At 33.6% G+C, this 22456-nt stretch overlaps 1 protein-coding gene across 2 annotated transcripts in view; it reads left to right on the forward strand.

Annotated features, from left to right (window-relative positions):
* Positions 1–20753, forward strand: part of prd1 (pleckstrin homology domain-containing protein pruning defect 1) — a 30954-nt gene extending 10201 nt beyond the window's left edge. For both annotated transcript variants that reach the window (XM_072520762.1, XM_072520763.1), the window contains exons 6-10: positions 3824–3978; positions 9422–9641; positions 12939–13166; positions 13337–13459; positions 14499–20753. In XM_072520762.1, the coding sequence (XP_072376863.1) occupies positions 3824–3978; positions 9422–9641; positions 12939–13166; positions 13337–13459; positions 14499–14627 (855 nt within the window). In that variant the 3' untranslated portion in view covers positions 14628–20753. The remainder of the gene's footprint in view (positions 1–3823; positions 3979–9421; positions 9642–12938; positions 13167–13336; positions 13460–14498) is intronic.
* The last annotated feature ends 1703 nt before the right edge of the window (positions 20754–22456 follow it).

Here is a 22456-nt window from a genome sequence, read left to right on the forward strand (position 1 = left end):
CTCAACTAAGCAAAATTCTTAGCGAATTGGTTTCTTGTACTCGTACAGAGTATATCGGAATAAAAAGGAAAAGACAGTTAAGATTTGATTTCACGTACAGGGCGCCTGCGTATCCGCTTATACGTATTTCGGCCTAATAGGCCTCATCCTTTATTTCCTTTTACCCATCGAATGTAAAAGTAGATTATTGTAACCACAATATTGTTTTAATAGCAGAAGAGTGACTTTACCAATAATTCGCTTTACATTCCAAGTCATCACAATAAATAAACAATAGTTTATATTATTTAATATTAACTAACTCTTAACTGAATTTTTCAATATAACAATCCAAATAACTACTCCTCATAACACCACACTTTAATTTCATCCAACCTGTTATAATTTTACTGTATGCATTAGTGATGTAACGAATATTCGCATTTGAAGATAATATTAGGTCAACACAATAAAAAGTAATTCACTTTTATCCATTCAGATTATCAGCCCTCACTTTATTCTATTATTTGGTATCATGTAATAAAGTTTTATATTCAGATTGATTTACACTTAATATCAATTAATTTCTCATTAGAAAACAAAAAATAAATGAAAATTCTTAAACCCGAAAATTTGCAAATGAGCTCGTCTTTCAAGACGGTAATAGTATCATCAATGTATTCAACGGATGAATCAAGATCATTAACAACTTTTTCTAGAGTGGCGATTAAGGAAATCACAAAAGAAATAACCATTTAACTCTTTGGTTACTTCTTCAAATTGTCTTAGTAAACCGATGTTTTTCAAGAATCATCCACTCTTCAGAAGCTAGTTGGGGAATTTTATGATTTGCCGATGCATAAATACATCAAGAAGTATATTCTAAATGTAAAATAAGTCCTATAATTTGATTTACTCATGTTAATAAATCACTGATCATACTTTAAATTCAAAATTCACTTGTTTTTGTGTACGAGAAGTCCAGGGCGAGCGAGATAACATTTAAGTTGGATAGATTCGGCAATTTTCGGAACAAGATGCAAATGGAACACATTGACGTATATATTAATATTATATGTTAATTAATATTAACATTAAGATTATATATTAACATTATATATGCGTCTGTGATAGAACACACCTCGCGCGAACGAGACTGCCGGCAAGTCATAGATAATTGGCGTCAAATTAAAAAAGAAAACTGAATATTCGCATTCGCGAATGTCGGTAGCAGATATTCGCGTTCGCGAATGTTAAAAAAATGACATTCGTTACATCACTAGTATGCATATCTATATTTTTTGCGATATTTCATAGTTGCCATTTTATTTGTAGTAGTAACTCAATCTTCCAGTGATGATTCTAGATATTTTATTTATCTCCTAATTCAACCTTTATCTTTAAGCGACAGTCTCTAGTGTTCTATAGTGAAATTCACACTGAGAGTGCAGTACGGTTAAGATAGGAATGCGCATTTGCCAGATTTCACGCCATGTGCTTGGCAGCACACACAGGTACAAGTAGTGATTACGTACAGAACCGTAAAAAGATGTTTACGACAGGGCTCTATTACGAGTAAAACTACCTTTTTTTGATTTGAATTTATAATGCAAATTAAAATAAAACAGAAAGGCATTAAATATTTCTTATAAAATACATATATTTACAACTCGTCGGTGTTTTACGTTTTTTAAAGATTTCAACATTCCACTTTAATATTTTTGTTTCTTGATATCGTAAATGCTTTTTTCGCTAACACTAGTCATCAATGAAGTACGTCTTACAGTAGCACTTACATTAAAGTGTTTCGTATTTTGTAAAAAACAAAAAAATATTCAACACTACCAGCTAAGCGCAACCGTTTAATGATTCATCGGATTTAAACTTATGGGACTCCATGCTCTCTGCCTAAAGTCGGACTAAATACTGAATTGTAGTTTCGTTTTCGAAAGGTACTTTCACTCATGCCCAGTCGTAATTATAAATGAAATGTTTGGAGGTTATTATCTGCTGATTAGGACAAAGTTTATGTTCATTTTTTCCTGAATATGTTAATGATCACAGATGTCATAGAGCCCATAATATCGCTGAACTGATGATGACGCCACAAGAATCGCTGGGAATTAGCTGCAGGAAGCTCAAGACCGACAAAACTGGAAGAAATTAGGGGAGGCCTATGTTTAACTTTGGACGCAGAAGGCTGGATGATAATGTTAATGATAGTAATCTGCAACGGAAGTTTTACAGATGTTTTAAAAGAAATGTTACGCTTGCGAATATGATTCAATTTTGCAAAAATCGAGCATAATTTGTTACGAATTTAATCTGCGCATCTTATTTATTTTTATGTTATTCGAATTCGTTGAATGACATCACTTATAAACGATATATGATTAATTTTTTAACATCAATAGGTACATATTTGTACAGATTTTCACAATTTTTGTCTAATTTCGTAAATCCAACTCGAAAATATTCAAGTTTTGTATAAAAAAATCGCTATTTCAAATACAAAACACTAAAAAAAAATAGTACTTTTCAAGCTATTTATACATTTCGTGGAGTATTTAATTAAGGTTTCAGGCTTATCGGCGTAGAATAGCAACTCCAGATATCCCCACAGAAAATAGTCTGGCGGTGTTAAATCGTACGATCTTGGAGACCAATTCACGGGTCCGAAACATGAAACTATGCCGTTACCAAACGTTTCTTTCAATAAATCAATTGTGGCACGAGCTGTGTGACATGTTGCGCCTTCTTGTTAAAACTACAGCTCCTGCACATCGTGGTTGTTCAAGTGAGGAATAAAAAATTCAGTAATCATGACTCTATATCGGTCACCATTGACTGTAACGTTCTGACCAGCATAGTTTTTGAAGAAGTACGGACCGATGATTCCACGAGCCCACAAAGCACACCACACAGTCAGTTTTTCTGGATGTAATGGTGTCTCAACATACACTTTACGATTAACTTCACTCCAAATACGGCAGTTTTGTTTGTTGACATAGCCATTCAACTAAACGTGAGCTTCATCGTTAAACAAAATTCGCTTATGAAAATCAGGATCAACGGAAATCTCGTTTTGGGCCCATTCACAGAATCTACGCCTTGCCAAGTGATCGTGTAGCTTCAATCCTTGCACGAGTTGGATTTTGTAAGCACGCAAACCAAGATCTTTACGCAAAATCATCCATAAAGTGGATGGACACATATCCAACTGCTGTGCACGATGGCGGATAGGCTGATTCGGGCCTTCCTATTTGCTACTCTCTACATCAGCAACAACTTCTTCTGTACGCACTGTACTACGTCTCTGTGGATGCGTATTATCATTTAGAGTAAACGTGATGCGAAAACGTTCCATGGTTAATTGTATTAATTGCTCTGATGGACGATTATGTTGATCATAAAATGGACGTAGTACGCAATACCTATTTCGAACAAAACCATGATTTTGGCAAATGCCAAACCAAACTAAATATAAATCACTTGACAGCTGTCAAAATGTCCGCCAGTTTAAAAAGTGTTGCCAACTTACATTTCTATACCTCTAAAAAAAAACACCTCTTACTAGTTGCTATACCATCGTACATACCTTTCGCTGAAATTTTGTTCCGAGAATTTAAATATATTCGAAGTAATGATTTATCCATTAATTCACATAATTTATGAAAAAGCCACATTCGGGAAAGCCTCACACCAAGATTTTTTCAAAAATAATTGGTTAAAAAAGTGATGAGTTAGCCAAAATTTCATAACAGTAAATTCTATTTGTATCAGTACAAAAAATTTGAATGAAAAGTTGAAAATAAAAATAAAGCGGTTAAAAAATAATTTTTAGGACGAAGAGTATTACTACTACAGTATTGTTAATGTCCAAGACTGTACGACAGAATTAGATCCCACACCTTTAGGACCTAATAAAGAAGGTCCGTTGATGTTTAAAACTCCCGAATCCGAATCATCCCGGTGGGAAACTGCTTATTTCATTTTAAAGTAAGTCTAATCCTGATTTTTTACTGATTTATTTTTGACTTTATATAATAGAGTTTTTTTCATTCTTAATTGTATATACTATTACGTTCATTTAAAATCCACTGTTTGTTTTATTTAGACTTTTTATTTACAACTTTTATTTACTTACATTACCAAAAAAATCGGATTATATCTAGACTTGCCATAAATATTGATACAAGGTATTTAACTAAAAAAATTTAAACTACTGAGTTGATTTCAAAAATTTTTGCACAATTGCTAATATAATAAAAAATTAATGAGAAAATCCCAGTAGTTGGCTGCATACCATCGTTTAAAAAACTTATACAGAAGTAAAACACTTCCCATTTGTATTTAGGTATAAAACATATGTATAAGTAAAACTTTTAAAAAGTGTCGCCAAAATTTATACAGTAGCATAACGTGACGTTTTCGATCTAGATCAGATCATCTTCAGTGCCTTCTTTTGTAATTGAAGCTAACACTAAAATTGTAGCTGTGACATCAATCAGCCCTATTCTGTAACTACAAATCGAATATAAATGAGTCAAATCGAATAGAGGTCAACAAGTCGGATCGGAATTGTAGGAATCGGTATTCTGTAACTCATCTTGACCTCTACTATCGGAATGTTGTGTAGAAATTGGTTTCGACTAGACAAGCTTTGTCGAGATCAAGTTTCGACATCGAAATTGGTCTTGACGCTTGCGCATTGGTATCATTATTGTTTTGACATTTATTTGTTGACTTGTTGATATAAATTAGGAGTTGATTCATTTTTGTAGCTACTTCATTTTTTAATCTGTGGTATTATTTATGTAGATTTATTTAGATAAAGTTTAGTAAATAATTCAACTGCTCAGCAGATGTCTTTTTCTTTGGTGTTCCGCTTGTCATTTTGTATTCTTGTAACGAACGTACTTTTTGAACTTAACCAAAACAAATCAAAACTACTTGACGACAAGCTTGAAATATAATCTTCTTTTTTGATAAATTTTTCACGCGCACTAGCCTTTCCAGTAACATAACGTCACAAAACACTTATTTCTCTTTTGAGTGCGGGGTTGCAACCAACTTTGGGTTGGCGTTTTCGATTTACACCGATTACGATGTGAGTTACAGAATGCCATCCAAACACAAAAACGACGCGATAGATTTCCAACATTCCGATTTCGGGTAATTACGATTCGACTTGGTCATTTCTATTCGATTTGTTAAAAGTTACAGAATAGATCTGAATATATGGTTTTTAAATTTGGAACAATGTAAAACCATATATTGATGTCACAGCTACAACCTACTTATACCTAAATACAAATGTGAAGTGTTTTACTTCTGTATAAGTTTTTTACTAATATAATGAACTAAAAACTGCAAAAAAATATTCAAAATGACCGCTATTTGTCTGAATACAGCGCCGAAGTCTGTTAGGCCATTCATCGATCGTTGTACGGACGACATCCATAGGCACATTGTCCACCACTTCTACCAGAGCCTGTTTCAATGACTCTAGATTATGGTGACCTCTTGTACAGTACATCTTCTTCTTCTTCTTCTTCTTCTTCGTCTAGCCATTCACGTCCACATCTGAACATAAGCCTCTTCAAGTCTTCCTTTCCATTGTTTTTTATTGTACGCTACTTGTAGCCAATTTTTCCCGGCAGTCCTTTTCAGATCATCTGTCCATCTCATAGGAGGTCTGCCTCTGGGTCTTTTGTGTTGATATGGTCTCCAGGTTAAAATTGATCTGTGCCATTTGTTTAGATCGCTCCTAGCTACATGTCCAGCGTATTCCCATTTCAACTTTAATGATTTTTGCACGACATCGGTGACTTTGGTTTTCTGTCTTATCCATGTGTTTGTTTTCTTGTCCTTAAGTGATATACCTAGCATTGCTCTTTCCGTCGCGTGTTGAGTGACTCTAAGTATATTCATATTCTTTTTTGTGATTGTCCATGTTTGTGCCGCATAAGTTAATATCGGAATAATGCATGCATCAAAAACTTTAGATCTAAGATGTAATTGAATTTGTTGATTTCTGAGTATATAGTTCAGTTTACCGAATGCTGCCCAAGCTAACTTTCTTCTTCTTTTTATTTCTTCAGTTTGAATTTCCCTATTTAGTATTATTTTTTGTCCTAAGTATATATATTCTTCAACTTTTTCTATAACTTTATCGTTTATTATTGTCACGGTGTCTTCGGAGTGCATGACTTTTGTTTTGTTTAAATTCATTTTCAGTCCTATTTTAGAAGATTCGGTATGTAGTTCTAAAAGCATGGTTTGCATTTCTTGTAGGTCAGTAGCTATCAGGATTATGTCATCTGCAAATCGTAGATTACTGAGGTAGCGGCCATTGATGTTTATTCCCTTATATTTCCAATTTAGGTTTTTAAAAACGTCTTTCAAAACTAAGGTGAACAGTTTGGGTGATAAAGTATCTCCCTGTTTGACTCCCCTGTTTAATGGTACAGGGTTCGTGTGTTCATTTTCATTTAGGTAGTAAGTAGCTGTAGCTTGGTTCATAGTTTCTTTTATTAAGTTAATATATCTGCTGTCTATTCTACAATTTTGCATTGCGTTTATTACGGCCGTGTGTTCTATGGTATCGAAAGCTTTTTCGTAGTCTACAAATGCTAGGAAAACTGGAAACTTGTATTCGTTACATTTTTCTATTAATATTTTTGTGGTTAACAGGTGATCGGAAGTTGAATAGCCTTTTCTAAAACCTGCCTGTTCATATGGTTGGTATTCGTCTAATTTCCTTGTTAGTCGAGTAGTTATGACTTTGGTGAGTATTTTAAACAGGTGTGACAGTAGGCTGATGGGTCTGTAGTTTTCCAATTTTCGACTATCACCTTTCTTGTGTAATAAGATTACTTTAGAGTTGTTCCAGCGCTTAGGGACTTTGCCCTGATGTAAACAACTGTCCACAAGCTTAGTTACAATTGCAATTAGTTCCTTACCTCCTAATATCATATCTGTGGTAATATTATCTTCTCCTGCAGCTTTATTTCTCTTCATATTTTCCAATGCTGTAGTTACCTCTGAAATTGTTCCTTTTGGCATTATTCCTGATCCAACATTTTTTATTAATTTCCGTGCTGGTCTCATCTCATCATCTTGTTGATGTGTTCTGTAAAGTTCTGTGTAAAATTCTTCTATTCGTGTCAGTATGTTTTCTCTAATTGTGATTTCATTTTCGTCTTTTCCCATTAATGATATCATCTGACGTCGTCCTAGTGTCGGTCTGAGGCATTTCATTGTACAGTACATAACCTCTAAAAATAACCACAATTAGTAGTAGAGTAGATTAAGGGTCTGGGCTGGCTGACGGCTGATGTTCACTACTAAACTCCATTCGCTTAGCTCGGACAAATTTTGACAGATTCATTGTCGGAAACCTACAACACAACAATTCCTACTTCTCAGTATTAATAGCTCAAGTATCCTGCTATTACAGACTTCTTTCTTTAAAAAAAGAAGAATTATTCTAAATAGTCGAAGTGTATACTAAACCCATCAAATTTTGGGTAGTATATATTTAAAAAATATATATTTAGTTGTTATAATTTAACATAACTATTTATTATATGGTGCAGATAAATAAATATTGATTGTCGGTAATTTGCAAAGTTCTATTTTATTTACTATTTAGTTTGTTTACTATTAATATTGGCTATGAGTACGGGTGCTTGGTGGTATAGTAATTTCCAGCCACTTTTAGTCTGTCAAAAAGTAACTTCGCAAAAAAATAATTACTAAATTCACTAGACAGTTCGGACTGGGATTAGCGAACCGAGTTTAGTAAATTCGGGTATATGATTTTTAAGCCACTGATGTTTCATCTTATGCGCAGGTGCAGAGTCTTGTTGGGATATCCATGGTCTATTTTGGAATATGTGTGGTTTAGAAGCTCCACTACACGTTTAAAAATGTCCCGTTGATAATTTCTCTCTACTGGTTTAACGCCCTTTTCACAAAAATGCAAAGAAGTGACGCCGTCATAGAACGCTCCGCGCTAAACCATCACTGGGGTAGGAAAATGTTCTCATTTGATCCTTGGCACCTGTTCGCGGACTTCCTTGGATGACCTATATCGTTTTGCTTATTGAAAGTTTTCTCTAGACTAAAATTTTTTGTTTATCTGTAAAGAGGATTTCTTTGTAACGCGTTTTACCGTACAACGACAACAGTCGTCCTGATTTTTTTTCTATTTTGTTTTAGTGCAACGATAAGGCGTTGAGTTGTTTATCAATTGAAAACTCGCAAGTCCCAAGTCTTTTTGATAATATAACTCAAGGTTTTCGGCGAAATATCCATTTTCCAAGAATAAATTTCTGTTTTCAGGCAGGATTTTAAGCAGTTAATAACATGTAGCGCACGAGCCACCCAAGGCCGGCCGGATATTCTTTGGTCATTTACTGCTCCCATATCCAAAAACAACTTAACAGTACAATACACAAAAACAAAAAAAATATTTAACGGTTTTAGTAATTTAAAAATACGAGTTCTTTCTATTCTACGCTCATGAAGAGCAATGACAACAATACGGTTCTCTTTGTCTGTCAACCCTATCGTAACGGCTCAAACTAGACTGGAATATTTTGGCATATTTATAGTGTACATGTCAACTTTTAGTAATTTCAACATAACTTTTAGCTGCGTTCAGTTTACCATCCGTACAAGCCGCGTTTACACTTGTATCAATATTTATGACAGGACTATGTGTACTCGTACAAAACTATTTTAGAAAAAATTTCCATACCGAACTGACAGGTCATGATTCAAGTAAAAGTTTCGAGATTTTTCTCTTTCTTTAGCCTTCTTCCGTGGACTCTAACTCATGACTCACTCTGGCTTCTAGAATGTACAGGTCCTTTTGAAACCAAAAGATAAATATTTAGATGTAACACTAAAATAAACGAGATCAACTTTCAATTTTTTTCTATGCAAATTACTAATTTTTAATTCGTAACTATCTATCAGATGCTTTAGCTTAGTTGCTATTATTGTTTTTGGGCTGTGGTTGACTGTAAATGCTGTCACGTGCATCATCTTCGATTCTATATGTTAATCATTATTTTCCATTTTCATGTGTGCGCTGCACATGAATAAAAATGTTCCTAGAACTGACATATTCTCACAGGAAAGAAATTTATTAGAATTTAGTATTAAACTGTGATGCCATTGCCATCTACTACACAGATTTCAATGTGGGCGGGGGGTGCTACAAATTTTATTGAGATAAAACTTTTTACCGCAGTTGCACAACTCAATATTATGTATTGAAGTCAAGTGATTGTATTTTGAAAGTCAATGTTGTTCCGTTTTCTGACTTGCTTATTTAAGCTTCATTAAAAATTTATAGAAAAGTTCCCGGATTTTTAGTTCTCCGTTTTCATCATATCTGTTTTTTTTCTACATGACAAATATGTTTTAGAGCTGGAGTTTTGTACATGTTATCCTCGCCGTCCCAGAGGGTACCTATGAGAGTATTTCCACTTATCAATGGTTCTTGTCACGGTGCTAGAAGGGTTATTAACAGCGCTAGACCCCATACGTTCCAGGTCATCGTAGAAGGGAAAAGTTTGCTTCTCGCCGCCCCCAATGAATATGTTGCTAGCGAATGGTTACAGGAGCTGGTGCATGCGGCTAGTGGGGTAAGTTAAGAATTATTAGTTTAGAGAGCTTTTTACAAATACATTCTGTTTAAATTTCATTTATTTTACTAAATTTTGTAAAACACCCAGTAGAGCAGTGTAATTCTTACCTAAATATTCGTTGCTTTGTCAGCTTGTGTTACATGAATAGCTTGCGTTACCTTACTACACATTTCCCTTTTAGAAGAAAAAAATTATATCTCTTTAAATGTCTCGTTCTCCTTAACAAAAAATTCATCTTTTATCTCTCTTTTTTCGTCCGTTTCCTATACTAGATATATAAGTTTCAAAAACTAGCTTTACAACACTTAACTTTATAACAATTAATTAAAGTACTTAATTCTATGACAGTGTGTTTTTAGCGTCTGTCTTTCACTTTACCACTTTACTTAGATTAATTATTTACTTCAGATATCTGAATTGACTTACGTTACTTCAAAGATTTCAAATGATTACAACTTTGATTTTTACGTTTATGTTAATGATTACCACTCTGGTATTCTACTGATTACTTTGGTTTTTCATGTTAATGCAACCAGCAACATTATTGACAATTTTAATGTATATTCTTAGATTTTTCCACTTAAAATTTAATTCTAGCTATTTACTCGTCTGTCATTATCATATATTTTTTCTTTAGTACTTGCTTTTACAGTGTAATTTTAAACATAATTCATATTCATACATATATCTTCATTATTATCTATATTTCATATTCATATATCATCATCATCATCATTTTGGCTTTACAACCCTGTGTGGGTCTTAGCCTCCCCAAAAATTTTTTTCCAGTCATCCCTATCCATCGCCTTCCTCCACCAAGCACTTATATCCATATTTCTCATATCTTGATCTATGTTATCTAGAAATCTTGTTCTGGGTCTTGCTCTTCTTCTTTGACCAATAGGTCTATCAAGGAACGTTTTTCTAGCTGGGTCGGTTTGCTCCATCCGCATTACATGGCCTACCCACCTCACGTCCTAACTTAATGTGTTTTACGATATCTGGTTCCTGGTATATTCTATAGAGTTCGAAGTTGTATCGTCTTCTCCAGACACTATTTTCATTTACCGCTCCTAGATTCGCCCTAGTATTTTTCTTTCGAAACATCCTAACCTGTTTTCATTGCTTTTTGTTAAAGTCCAGGTTTCTGAACCATATGTTAGGACTGGGCGTATTATTGTTTTGTAGAGTTTTACTTTTGTATTTCTTGATATAACTGTAGATTTAAAAAGGAGATTAATCCCAAAATAGCATCTATTAGCCGTGCAAATTCTGCGGTTTATCTCTGCGGTAGTTTCATTTTCAGTATTGACGAGCGTTCCCAGGTATACAAATTCGTTAACTGCTTCGATGACGTCGTTTTCTATAACAAGTGGCCGTAGTATTTGTAGGTAGTATTTGTAGTTGCGTACCTATTTTCATGTATTTCGTTTTATTGGTGTTTATTATTAAACCCATTTTTGTAGCCGCTTCCTTTAGTGCTACGTACGCCTCTCGTGCTGCGTTTTCCGTTCTCCCAACAATATTGATATCATCAGCATATGCTAGGATTTGCACAGATTTGTTATATATTGAACCGATAGTTGTGATTTGTGACGTACGTATTACTTTTTCCAGAGCTAGATTGAATAGTATACAGGAGAGTGGGTCTCCCTGACGTAGCCCGTTATTTATTTTAAAAGGTTCAGAGAGTTCCCCCTGGATTGGTTCTCTGCATTCAACTTTTTCAAAGGTTAGTTTGGTTAGACTTACCAACTGATTTGGTACTCCTAGGTCTATCATTGCTCTAAACAATTCTCTATTTACAGAGTCGTAGGCTGCCTTGTAGTCTCTAAATACGTGGTGCGTGTCTACACCGTATTCCAGTGTTTTCTCTAGAATTTATCTCAGGGTTGAAATCTGATGAATTGTTGATTTACCACCTCTGAAACCAGCCTGGTATTGTCCTATTATTCGCTCTGCATATGGTGCCATACGATGGCATAGTATATTGGAGAATATTTTATACGCTGCATTTAGGAACGTAATTCCTCGATGGTTAGAGCATTCAAAGATATCTCCCTTTTTGTGTATGGTGCAAAGTATTCCAATATTCCAATCACTAGGAAGGGACTTCTGTATCCATATTTCTTTTATAAGCTGATGTAGCGCTATTATGATATCGTGGCCACCTTCTTTATATAACTCCGCTGGGAGATTATCTATTCCGGGTGATTTGTTTCTGGCTAGTTTGATTACAGCGTCTTTAACTTCCAGGATCGTTGGTGGATCCTCCTCCCTCTCGTCTGCTCCGCTTACCCCACAGCTTTCGTCTTCCGGGTTTTCTTCTTCTTCCTCTATATTAAGTATCTGGTTAAAATATTCCTTCCATCGGTTTAGTACGTCTGTTCTTTGGTGTTAATAGATCGCCATTCAAACTTCTACATTGATTTGTGTTTGCCTTGAATTCTTTTCTGTTAATGTTAACTTTCTTATAGAATATTCTGAATTCTTTCTCTCTGTTGAGGTTTTCTATATATTGAAGTTCCTTTTTTAAGTGGTTCTTTTTCTTCATTCTGTGTATTTTCTTTTCTTCTCTTCTCTTCTATTCATATATCATACAGACATCATTATTCATTTCATTTCTCTAGCCTCTTTTTTGATTTGATTACATTTGATCTTGATCAAAGTTTTTAAAATCGGTGGGTAGTTTTTCGCAAATCCCAATCCTTAAATTCTGCTTTGATCGATATGCACAATCCTTAGCGTGACATGGTAAACTCAAAAGGATAGAAGTGCTAGTTTATGCGTTTTTAATTCTTCTATAATTCTTCTATAATTAGTAGGTTTATGGCTATGCAATACTGTATAAATCTGTCTTATAAATAAGTTTTCTAATATACTTCTTTGTCTAATTTATAGAGAGTTTAAGTTCCTTTAGATCTCATTTCATTGAAAAATTATTAATATTCAGTTCCAGATAAACAATTTGACATAGAAATATAATAATATATAATACAGTTCGATAATAATAGAGATATTAAAAAACATGTTGTTTATATGTAAGTGTTCTGTCCAATACCACTCCAAGATATTTTGGCTGGATGTATGTTCCAGAGACAGTCCCCTTCACGATACTTAAAGCAAGGGATTTACCTCCTCGTTTCTAAGGTGGCAGTCACAAATTTGAATTTTATTTGAGTTGGGTTTTAGGGAGTTCTTGTTATAGAATTCGGACATCGTGGACAGTGCCGCTTCTAGCTTAGCCTCTACTCCATATTTTACTGAAAACTAATCTTATAAATTTATTTTTAGGTATATAATCATCACAAAGAAAGGAACCCGACACAGTCGTGTTCTTTATTGATGACTAGCGAGCACATTTTAACCGTAAGAGAAGCGTTTCCCAATATTTTGAACAGTTTGCTGACTTCGCGAAGTCACCATGAACCTATCAAAGGAACTCAAGCCTTGTCGTGTGCCTCTATCGTAGATTTAACAGCTTTCCGATTGCCGTCTGCTGAGCAGAGTTGGTGTATATTAGTAAGTAGCATAGCCGTTACTTTTTTAGTTGCTGAGAATGTTGATAAAATCTTAATTTAATGTGTTGATAAAGCATTGCTTCCTGATGGCAAAGACAAATTACTGTTTCCGCAAAGAAATCGTATGACAAATTTAGCTTTAATGAAAATTGATATAGCTGTATTTTTTAGGAATTTGCTTGTAGAGAGGTTCACGAATATAGCGGAGATTGGATACTATATTTTTCAACAAATATAGAACTGGAAAAATTCATATCTACCCTTGAGAACCTTTGGCACTATAATAATGAGACGGTAAGTTTTTACGAATTCTTTTTTGTATTATACATAATCAGGAAAAACAGTGAAGAAAGTTTTATACTTTTTATAAACTAAGTCTTACCTACTTATTTTTAATTTATTAATAATATTGTATAATTCAATGGAAAAGACGAGAATTTAGCCCTTTTTCTTTCTGGAAACCATCTCTTCTACACCGATTCCCAGAACAACAGTAAGTTCTATTGAATCTACTTTACTCTGCTGAAATTTCGCTTGTATGACCCTGATTGGGTCATTAAAACCTATTTGGGACAGAGACCTATTTCCGCTTGTTTCCCTTAATTTTTATTTATAGACTCTTAAAAGGGTTTGTAATTTTTTGTATCTTTCTGGAACATATATTTTTGCTTTTGTCTTCTTGTTTATTTTATTTTCACCAGAGACGGAATGTTGTCAGACAATTCGTCACTCATACTGTGTCAAAGCTTTCATCCCTCAAAGTTAGCTAGCTCTGTGGTGCATCATTTAGCCAATACTTCCCTCCTCTACTATGCATATCTAGGCACAATGATTTTATATCTCGGAATTGGAGAACACAGTAGGCGCAGCACAAATCTCATCGTTTGATGTTGTAGGTATGTGTCATATTCAATAAACAATAAAAAAGTACATATATATTTATATATGTTTTGTGTGATACATTCCTGATACTATTAATTGCTTTATATCTTCGTTTCAAACCTTTCTTCATCTCTTCAATCGTTTATTTTCATTCTGGTGTCTCTTTTTTCTTCTACAAGTTTTTTATGTTCATTTTGTGTGTAATTGCAGTGACTGAGCTGTTTTTAGCATTTATGATATCATAGAAATGTCATTGGTATCCTTTTTAGTATGTCTTGGTAAAAATATGGCATTGTGCTATGTGGGATTTATTTCCCCCGAAGTGGAATTCAAAACGTAAAAATAAACCTATTATTAACTGAAATTGCGATAGTATAGTTATAGTATATTAATCCATTTTTAATATTTTTATATATATTATGTATATTAATTTATTTATTTTGTATATTAGGGAGACAGTTTCCCCCTCAGCACTATCCCAGAAACGGATCCATTAAGTAAGAAATGTGTAGACGTATATACCTCCCTTATTGGATTGTGGCCGTCGAATTCTAATACTGTTTTACTTCAGTTTTTGTAAATCAAAATATTAACCAATCCGTTTAATGTTAAGTATACATATTTTTTTTTTTTTCGAATAATTATGGCGCTGTGATATTTGCAACATACATAAGTAATTACGGAAAATTTTTTGTTTTATCCACGAAAATATGTATTAAATGGATTCATGACATTGGTCAACTAAAATAAAGTTGCATCATTTTTATTTGCCCAAAACTTAGCCAAAAACACGTTGGTGAGAAGTACTTAGTTCACAAGGATACTATCGGTCAAAAAAGTGGAGAAGAAAACGAAGCATCGTGCTAACTTATCCTTTAATGAAAACGTTTCGTATATAAATCTATAGTCATCATCAGTTCATCTGAAAGTATATCAATAAGCTTACAAGTATAGAGAAAATATCAAAAAAGACTTACAAGAGTATGTAGCTTGTCAGTCAATTTAAATAAAGTTTCAAAAAGCTCAATATAGAATCATAGAATGGTAAATATCAAAAGTTCAATATTTTTTAATAGAAAAAAGAGAACTACTACGTTGGTTTTATAAAGTGTAAAATAAACAAGTACGTAAAAAGTTGAAGTATACCCTAACTTTGATATTTGGACAACAAAAAGAATTCTCATCACTGTTATGGGAGCCTACAACCATTAATAAATTACTTTTATTCTATAGCCTTAGTTTCTTGAGGGCCTGAAGATGCTGTAAAAGTTTGTAAACAGCGAAACTGGTAGCCCATTCTCTTTTACCAATTTTAATAAAACCTATAACGGATTGTGAGTAGAAAATTATTTCCCCAACATTCGTGAATATGTGCTCACACCAACAACCTTTTCATCCTATCATATAATTCAGGATTTGATGGTTAGCTGAATTCTACTATGATTTCCGGCGAAAAGCATGTCATATTCAGAGTAAGCACTGGTTTTAATCAATGACTGTTTTAAGAAAATCCGTTACTGCATAAGATTTAATTTGCACGAACTGTGTTTTCACCATAACCTGTATTATCAAACTTTTATGTTGCAAATATGACAAGTACATCGACTATATTTTTTACATTTAGACAATTTGTATATATTTAAACATTAATTTATTGGTTGTAAAAATATTTATATATTTTGAACAGTTTACCGACTTTCTTCTAGTCATTTTTCGATTTGTTTTCTAATACGGAATATTGTGATATGTATGAAGATAATGTAGTAACGATATTAATCTTAATACTTGTTTATTATAAAAAAAAATAACGCTTCTGTAATTGATATATAAGTATGCACATGTAGACAAAGCACTAAACTATATTAGTGAATTGATATTTATAGGTTAGCGATATTAAACTGCCCTGATAGTGAAATATAAATGAACATTTAAATCGTGACGCCAAAGTGGCTGTTTGGAATTTAAAAAGTATTGAGCATGTGAGGGTATTAATCAGTCTTCAAGTTCTATGGTTTGTTTTTTAACTAGGAGGAGTAAACTAAAAAGACAGATTCACGCCCAAGAAAGTTACTAGAAAAGTCACCAAATAGGGGAGAGGCTGGTACAGTGGCCACCTTTCGAGTAAATTCAAGATAACTTTAATATAAATCATAATATATTAATGAGTATCAACTAAAACAACGTCAAAGCACTTGGTAAATTAAAAATGTACTCTGTAATCCCAAAAAAAATACAGGTTATGCAGGAGTAACTAATTTTGTTTTTTCAAAAAATGTGGCCACGTTACCAAAATAGATGGTACAGTGGCCACAAAGGTAAGGTACAGTGGTCATTACCTGCAATTCTTATATTTTTATTTATAATATTCATAAAAAAAGAAAAGTAATATTAATCTTTAACAAATATTATAAGATGATAAACCCGCTTTAAAAGTAAACAAATTTGCTGTTCGTTGTGTTGTTTCAGCACTTTTGGTTGGGTTAAAATGAGTTTAACATCTTCTTTTGTAATTGTGGCAGAATCTGTAACTGTAGGAAATAAAAACTGTATTCCGTGACGCCTTAGAAAATTTACATTGTATTCTTGACCAGAAGAAAAAACTTTTGTAACTTGTGCGACATAAAATTTTGAAGTTTTCTTTGTTTGAAACCTCACGAGAACAAATGAATTCACTTCCACCATTCGTGAGGATATGTCTTCGTCAGAAATTCCACCTACTTCTGAAAATAGACTAACATCGTCGGAATCCCCAACATCAGACAATTGAATGTCACTGTTACTGTCATCAATGGGTATGCTTTTATTTTTCTTTGCATTACTTCTATTCGACTTGTTTGAACTATCAATTTTTCTTTTTACTGTTGTCTTAGCTCTCTTCACTCTACTTTGCCTTGATATTCTTTCTGCTGTTTCCGCTTCTATTCTTTTATAAATTGGTGTATCAGTTAAAATTTCAGTAGTCTTTTTCCTTTGTTTTTTTAATGGCAATAAGGTTAGGGTATGGTTGCAGTAATACAGGGGAAGTTGCCATCGCTTTTTGGTTGTTTGGTTGTTGTTCCCCTTGATGTATGTTTGGCATGTCTGTTACGGTTGAAGCCATAAAATTATCGTCATTAAAAATGTTATCATTGAATGGAAATACCCCAGTAGCTTTAAAAGCTGATACCACATTTTTGGGACAGAAAGCAAGCGGATAAGCGTCGCTCAAAATCTCTGCTATGTCGTAAATTGTTATCCTCTTTCCAGGATTTTTCAATAATTAATTTTGACAACCATGTGAGTAATATTTCTTCAGAGGACCAAATACAGCTTTATCTAGTGGCTGAAGGCAATGAATAGTATGTGGCGGCAAAGTCAACAAGATTATATTATTTTCTTTTGCAAATTTAATAGATACTAAAGAAACATGGCTCTCATGGTTGTCGATGATTAGTAAAATGGGAGATTCCTTTGTAGGATTAGTATGTTTGACAAAATGTATCATCCGCTGTTCAAATAATTCTGCTGTCATCCATCCAGATGGTGCAGCACACCCCTGGGAGCCTGGAGGTGCGTTTTTAACCATATAATCTTTAAAAAAATTTAAACAAGCATTACGGCGCGGTAAATTTGAATCACTCCTCCTGGTTAAAAAACGAACCATAGTTGGCTTAACGTTCATTTCAATTATTTCATTATCTGGGCCGTAACATAGCAATTCTTACAACTATCTTAGTAATGTATTAAACAAATACCCGCAATTCAGTCGTTCAGTGTGGAGTTGTGATAGCATCTTAATGTTTAGTATTACCTTAAAATCGAATATTTACGTGAAAATATATTTTACATAATAGGGAGTTTGAATACTGGTACTTTTAAAATGAAGTTTGTAATGTTAGCTTTGGCCAAGAGGAGTGACTGGAAAAATAGAACGTAACGCATGCAGAGTTCTTCTTTTCCGGTTCCATTCTTCCGGTATTTAGGTAGAAATAACGTGACCCTTATTTCTACCTAAATAAGAGAATACCTTATCCTCTAATAAAATAATCCGTTATTTAATTCAGTCTTTACGTATTCCAAATCATATGACATTCAGCTCATATGACTTTTTTTCGTTTTTTTATGATTTAGATATATGGCATGTGACAACATTACAAATACGTAATTCCTTGATAACGTGGTTTTTTCTACCTAAAGAGAGTTTTTAGGCCCTCTACTTTTTGATGTACGCTAAACGTAAAACGTTATACTTGTGCGCATTGAGTAGGAAATAAGGGATATCGTTTTTACTTAAAATCGTGTTTGAATGCTTTCAGAAATTACGCTAACACAAATTAACGTTAATTGACATTTGACAAACGTAACCTATAAAACGGCAGTTTGATAACCTATTTTATTTGAAGTATTTACCATAATGAAAGAACATATTGAAAATATATTAAGACGACGAAAACACGGAGAACTAATATTAATACCTTTTGCATCAAGACCACATTTTGTGTTGGAAACATTTAAAGACAAATATGGTGAATTAAATTTTCGATTTAAGAAAAGGGATATTAGTAATTACTAATAAAGTAATCCGTTTTTTTTCTGTTAATGCGCATGAGCAGAATAACGTTTAACGTTACTGAAATAAGGGGCTTAAAAACTCTCTAATATCCATGATTTGCGCCAAATGTAGGCAATTTAAGTTACTAGTAGCAGTGTTGCCAGAGTTTCAATATTTCCATAAAGAGACTCATTGAAATTAAAAGTGTGCAAAATCAAGTAATAACATAAATTTCAAATGAAATACTGTGGTTGTACGAAAGATAATTATTTATAAAATGAAAAAATATGTACAGCAGATGTAGCAACGGTACTTTCCCAAAATTGAAAAATATCTGCCAATTATGTCTTTAACTTAACCCAATTGGATTAGTCAAATAGTAATTCTTAAAATATTAAAATTACAATAGTTTAGCTAATGGAAGTGTATTAAAAATAGATAAAGCTCTTTGATAATAATCGAAAGATTTTAATTGAATTTCAACATTTATTGAAAATCCGCAGCACTGATTATTGTGAAATTCTTCCTCTTTCGTTTAAACTGTGCAACTAGTTAATACAAAATTTAAATTTACCAAAACATAATTATTATTTTTCCAGGATCACCTCTTTAGTAAAGATAACATCAAAGGCTTAGCTTGTGTCGAACAATCCCTTCTTATTTGGAAAGTAGATAGATACATGTTTCAGTAAGATCGGTTACTGAATTCCTGTACAATAACATTTGTTATAAAACCAAGAGAGTAAAGTATGATGTGTTGAAAGAAAAATAAGAATATTTCTTTCATCAAATATTTACATAAACAAAAAATGAAGACAAAAAATTCTAAGGAACTATATAGTGCAAACAACCAATAAACTATTACAAAATCCGTTTGCAAAGATTCATTATCATTCTGGCCCCACAGCCCTTCTTTTGGTACCATTCCTATCGGATGGAATATCATAATGGCTAGTCTTATGCTTTCTTAAAAGTTCACTTAAACTACAGCTACGTCATTTATGTAAGTTCCATACTCGGGATGATATTTTTCTTCGGCTTAAACTGTTTCCCTCTATTTTGTCTTGCATCACATTTTTCAGTAATGAGTGTTTTCCCCCCTTACGATATGTTCCAAAGACTGAAATTTTCTTGTGGAGAGGTAGCACCACATCCCGAAATCTCGAATGTTTTAAGGTCCCTGATCCCTTTTAAGGATTCTTCTTTAAAATGAATATTTTCCAAGATAAATGACAATATGTTACGAAAACGTGATTTCACCACTATAAAGGGGTTGTAGAAACAAATTTCTTTAGATTACTCCTCTCACCCCAACCGCATGTATAACTTATTCCTTTTATATGTATTTTAATCCTAAGGAACTACTAATAAGCTCCTACTACTAAACAATACTAAGGAACGCTCTCAAATGAAAGACCTATTCTTTTTAAACGCAATTCCTAATGTTTTTCATATATTACATAATTTTAATCTACTGACATGTTTACTAAGACGTTTGTAGGGTACTTTGTAGTATTCAAAACTTCCTATTAATTATAGTCTGTCCTGTACCAGGATATTGTTGTTTCAAATATGTTAGCAGTCCACAATGTCGGGTTTTAGCTAAGTTTACACACTGAATCGCTGTGTATCATTTAATGTATTGGAATTTTTCTATTTCTATTATAATATGATATTAATATAAATGAAATATATTTCTTGAAACCATTTATACTGCTAAATTTCCGTTTTTTCTCTCCCTTTACCTCTTTTTATAATAATTTTATCTTGAATTGGACGGTTACTTATCACTTAAGCATCAGAGTTTTGTGGTTATGTATGGTAAATTAATGAAGTTGATAAACTACACAATTTTCAATCTACACATTCAGAGATTAATAGATATTAAAAAACATATGTGTGGTGTGGTCCTTATTATGTTGATTTTAACATTCAATGGTCTTTGTTTACAGTTGAAAATGTGTAATGTGCAAATAGATATTATGGATACGTCGATTTAGCAGTATAACATATTTTATCGGAAAATTTGTACCCCAAGTCTTTACTTTTTTTCGCGGCGTTTTAGTAAGTTTTATCTATCATATTCAATTGGTGCTTATAAAGAATGATATAAAATTGTTAATTTGTATTATTAATGTATTAATAGCTCAATAAACAAAAATTGAATATTATAAATCACTTGTTTTATTTTAATAGTTATTATAGGGTGTAAGGGATCAGGGTTAGAGGTCAGTCAACCATGATAAGAGCATAAAAGGGTGTCCTCAAGAAGCGTTAGCACCTCTACTGCAGTTAATGCTGGTTGAAGAACTTCTAACAGTTCACAGAAGGACTTCATACTCTAAGACATGCACATGATCTAGTTAGTTATATTAGAGGTATACACGCGGAATTTCGTTGGAATACCTACACCGAGTTACTCGTTACCGCGTTACTCTATGTAAAAAAAAAGCTTCAAAAATCCTTTATTTTTTAAACTCCATTCAGAAAGCAGTAACTTTTATGCGATTCTGTATGTTATAATATTGCGTTGTAAAAACCTTGCTCTAATAGTTGCTAGGATCAGATTCGTCTCAATTAACAATACTAAGATCAAATAAATGAACATCAAATAAATAAGAATTTGTAAGAAGTCATCGTCAACCTCAACTGAAAAGATGGCACCTAAGGAAAAAGGAATGAAGATAATAAATATACAATAAAAAACTGTTAAATATGATACATAACGCTTTCACTTCAGCGAACTGGGGTCTCATCGTAGACAAGATTGTCTAACTTAAAACACAGAGGAAACCATTGATCAGGGTACGCAGCGCGTACAGGACCGTATCAACCATCAAGTAGTGGACGGTGCATATTCTGGCTAATGAGAGGGTTCGGATACACTAAAGGGACAATGGAGCTTTATGTATGAGTGTAAACACAGACATATCAACTACTACTTTACCCAATTTATGACGGGGCATCGATCTTTCTGGTCTTATACATATAGAATAAAGAAGACTGAGGACGATCTGTGTCCGAGTGTGGAGTGGTGGATGACGCGCATCATGTGGTATTCCTATGCCTTGCATACCATGTGGGGCGAACCTTGCTGCAGCTGGGCCTGGGGTCACCTCTAGGCGAACCACATGAACTAATGAATACAGCAATTAGAAACAAAAGAATTTTGACTTGATCATCGGTTTTGTGACAGAAACCATAAAACACAAGGAAGAGAAAGAGAGGAGACTGCAACAAAGGTGAACTGTTTATTTTAATGTGTAATAGTGGGGTGAACCACTATTCAGCTTTCACTACTGACGCTGAAATCTTAAATGAATTCTCAAAGAACTTGACTACATTACAGAAATCAATTTTTTAATGGACTGGTGTAAATGAAGTGACAAATGGACCACCCCCCGGGGGTGGAATATGAATGTCTGAAGCTGCTTGTACCTGTTGTCTGATATTTCTCGTTAAGTTCAAGATAATTGAAATAATGGCACGGTCGCTCCTTCCTGCCTATCGCTCTGCACAAAGATGGTTACCTTACAAACCAAGTCCAGTGCAGACGTGGATGGGGTGGCACGACTGGGATGCTATGGCAATCACGGAGTCGACAGATTAGAGTTACGATCAAAGCTGACAGGTCAGATGGTAATGCTCGCTAAGAACGGTCCCAGGCCTGTTGGTTGGAGAAAGAGGGGGTGTTTTAGTTGGTAGGCGGTCAGCTACAGGGAGGTGTAGTCATCCAAATCTAACACACCTGGGACACCTTCCCATAGGTCTTTTTTAAAGATTCTCACCACCTAAAAAAAATATATGATACATAAATTCTAAACTGCAATACTCCTCTGAAACTGTTTATTTCCAGTTCTATCATTAGTAAAGAAATA

This window comes from Diabrotica undecimpunctata, chromosome 1 (assembly GCF_040954645.1).
Source record: "Diabrotica undecimpunctata isolate CICGRU chromosome 1, icDiaUnde3, whole genome shotgun sequence".
Taxonomy (NCBI): Eukaryota; Metazoa; Arthropoda; class Insecta; order Coleoptera; family Chrysomelidae; genus Diabrotica; species Diabrotica undecimpunctata.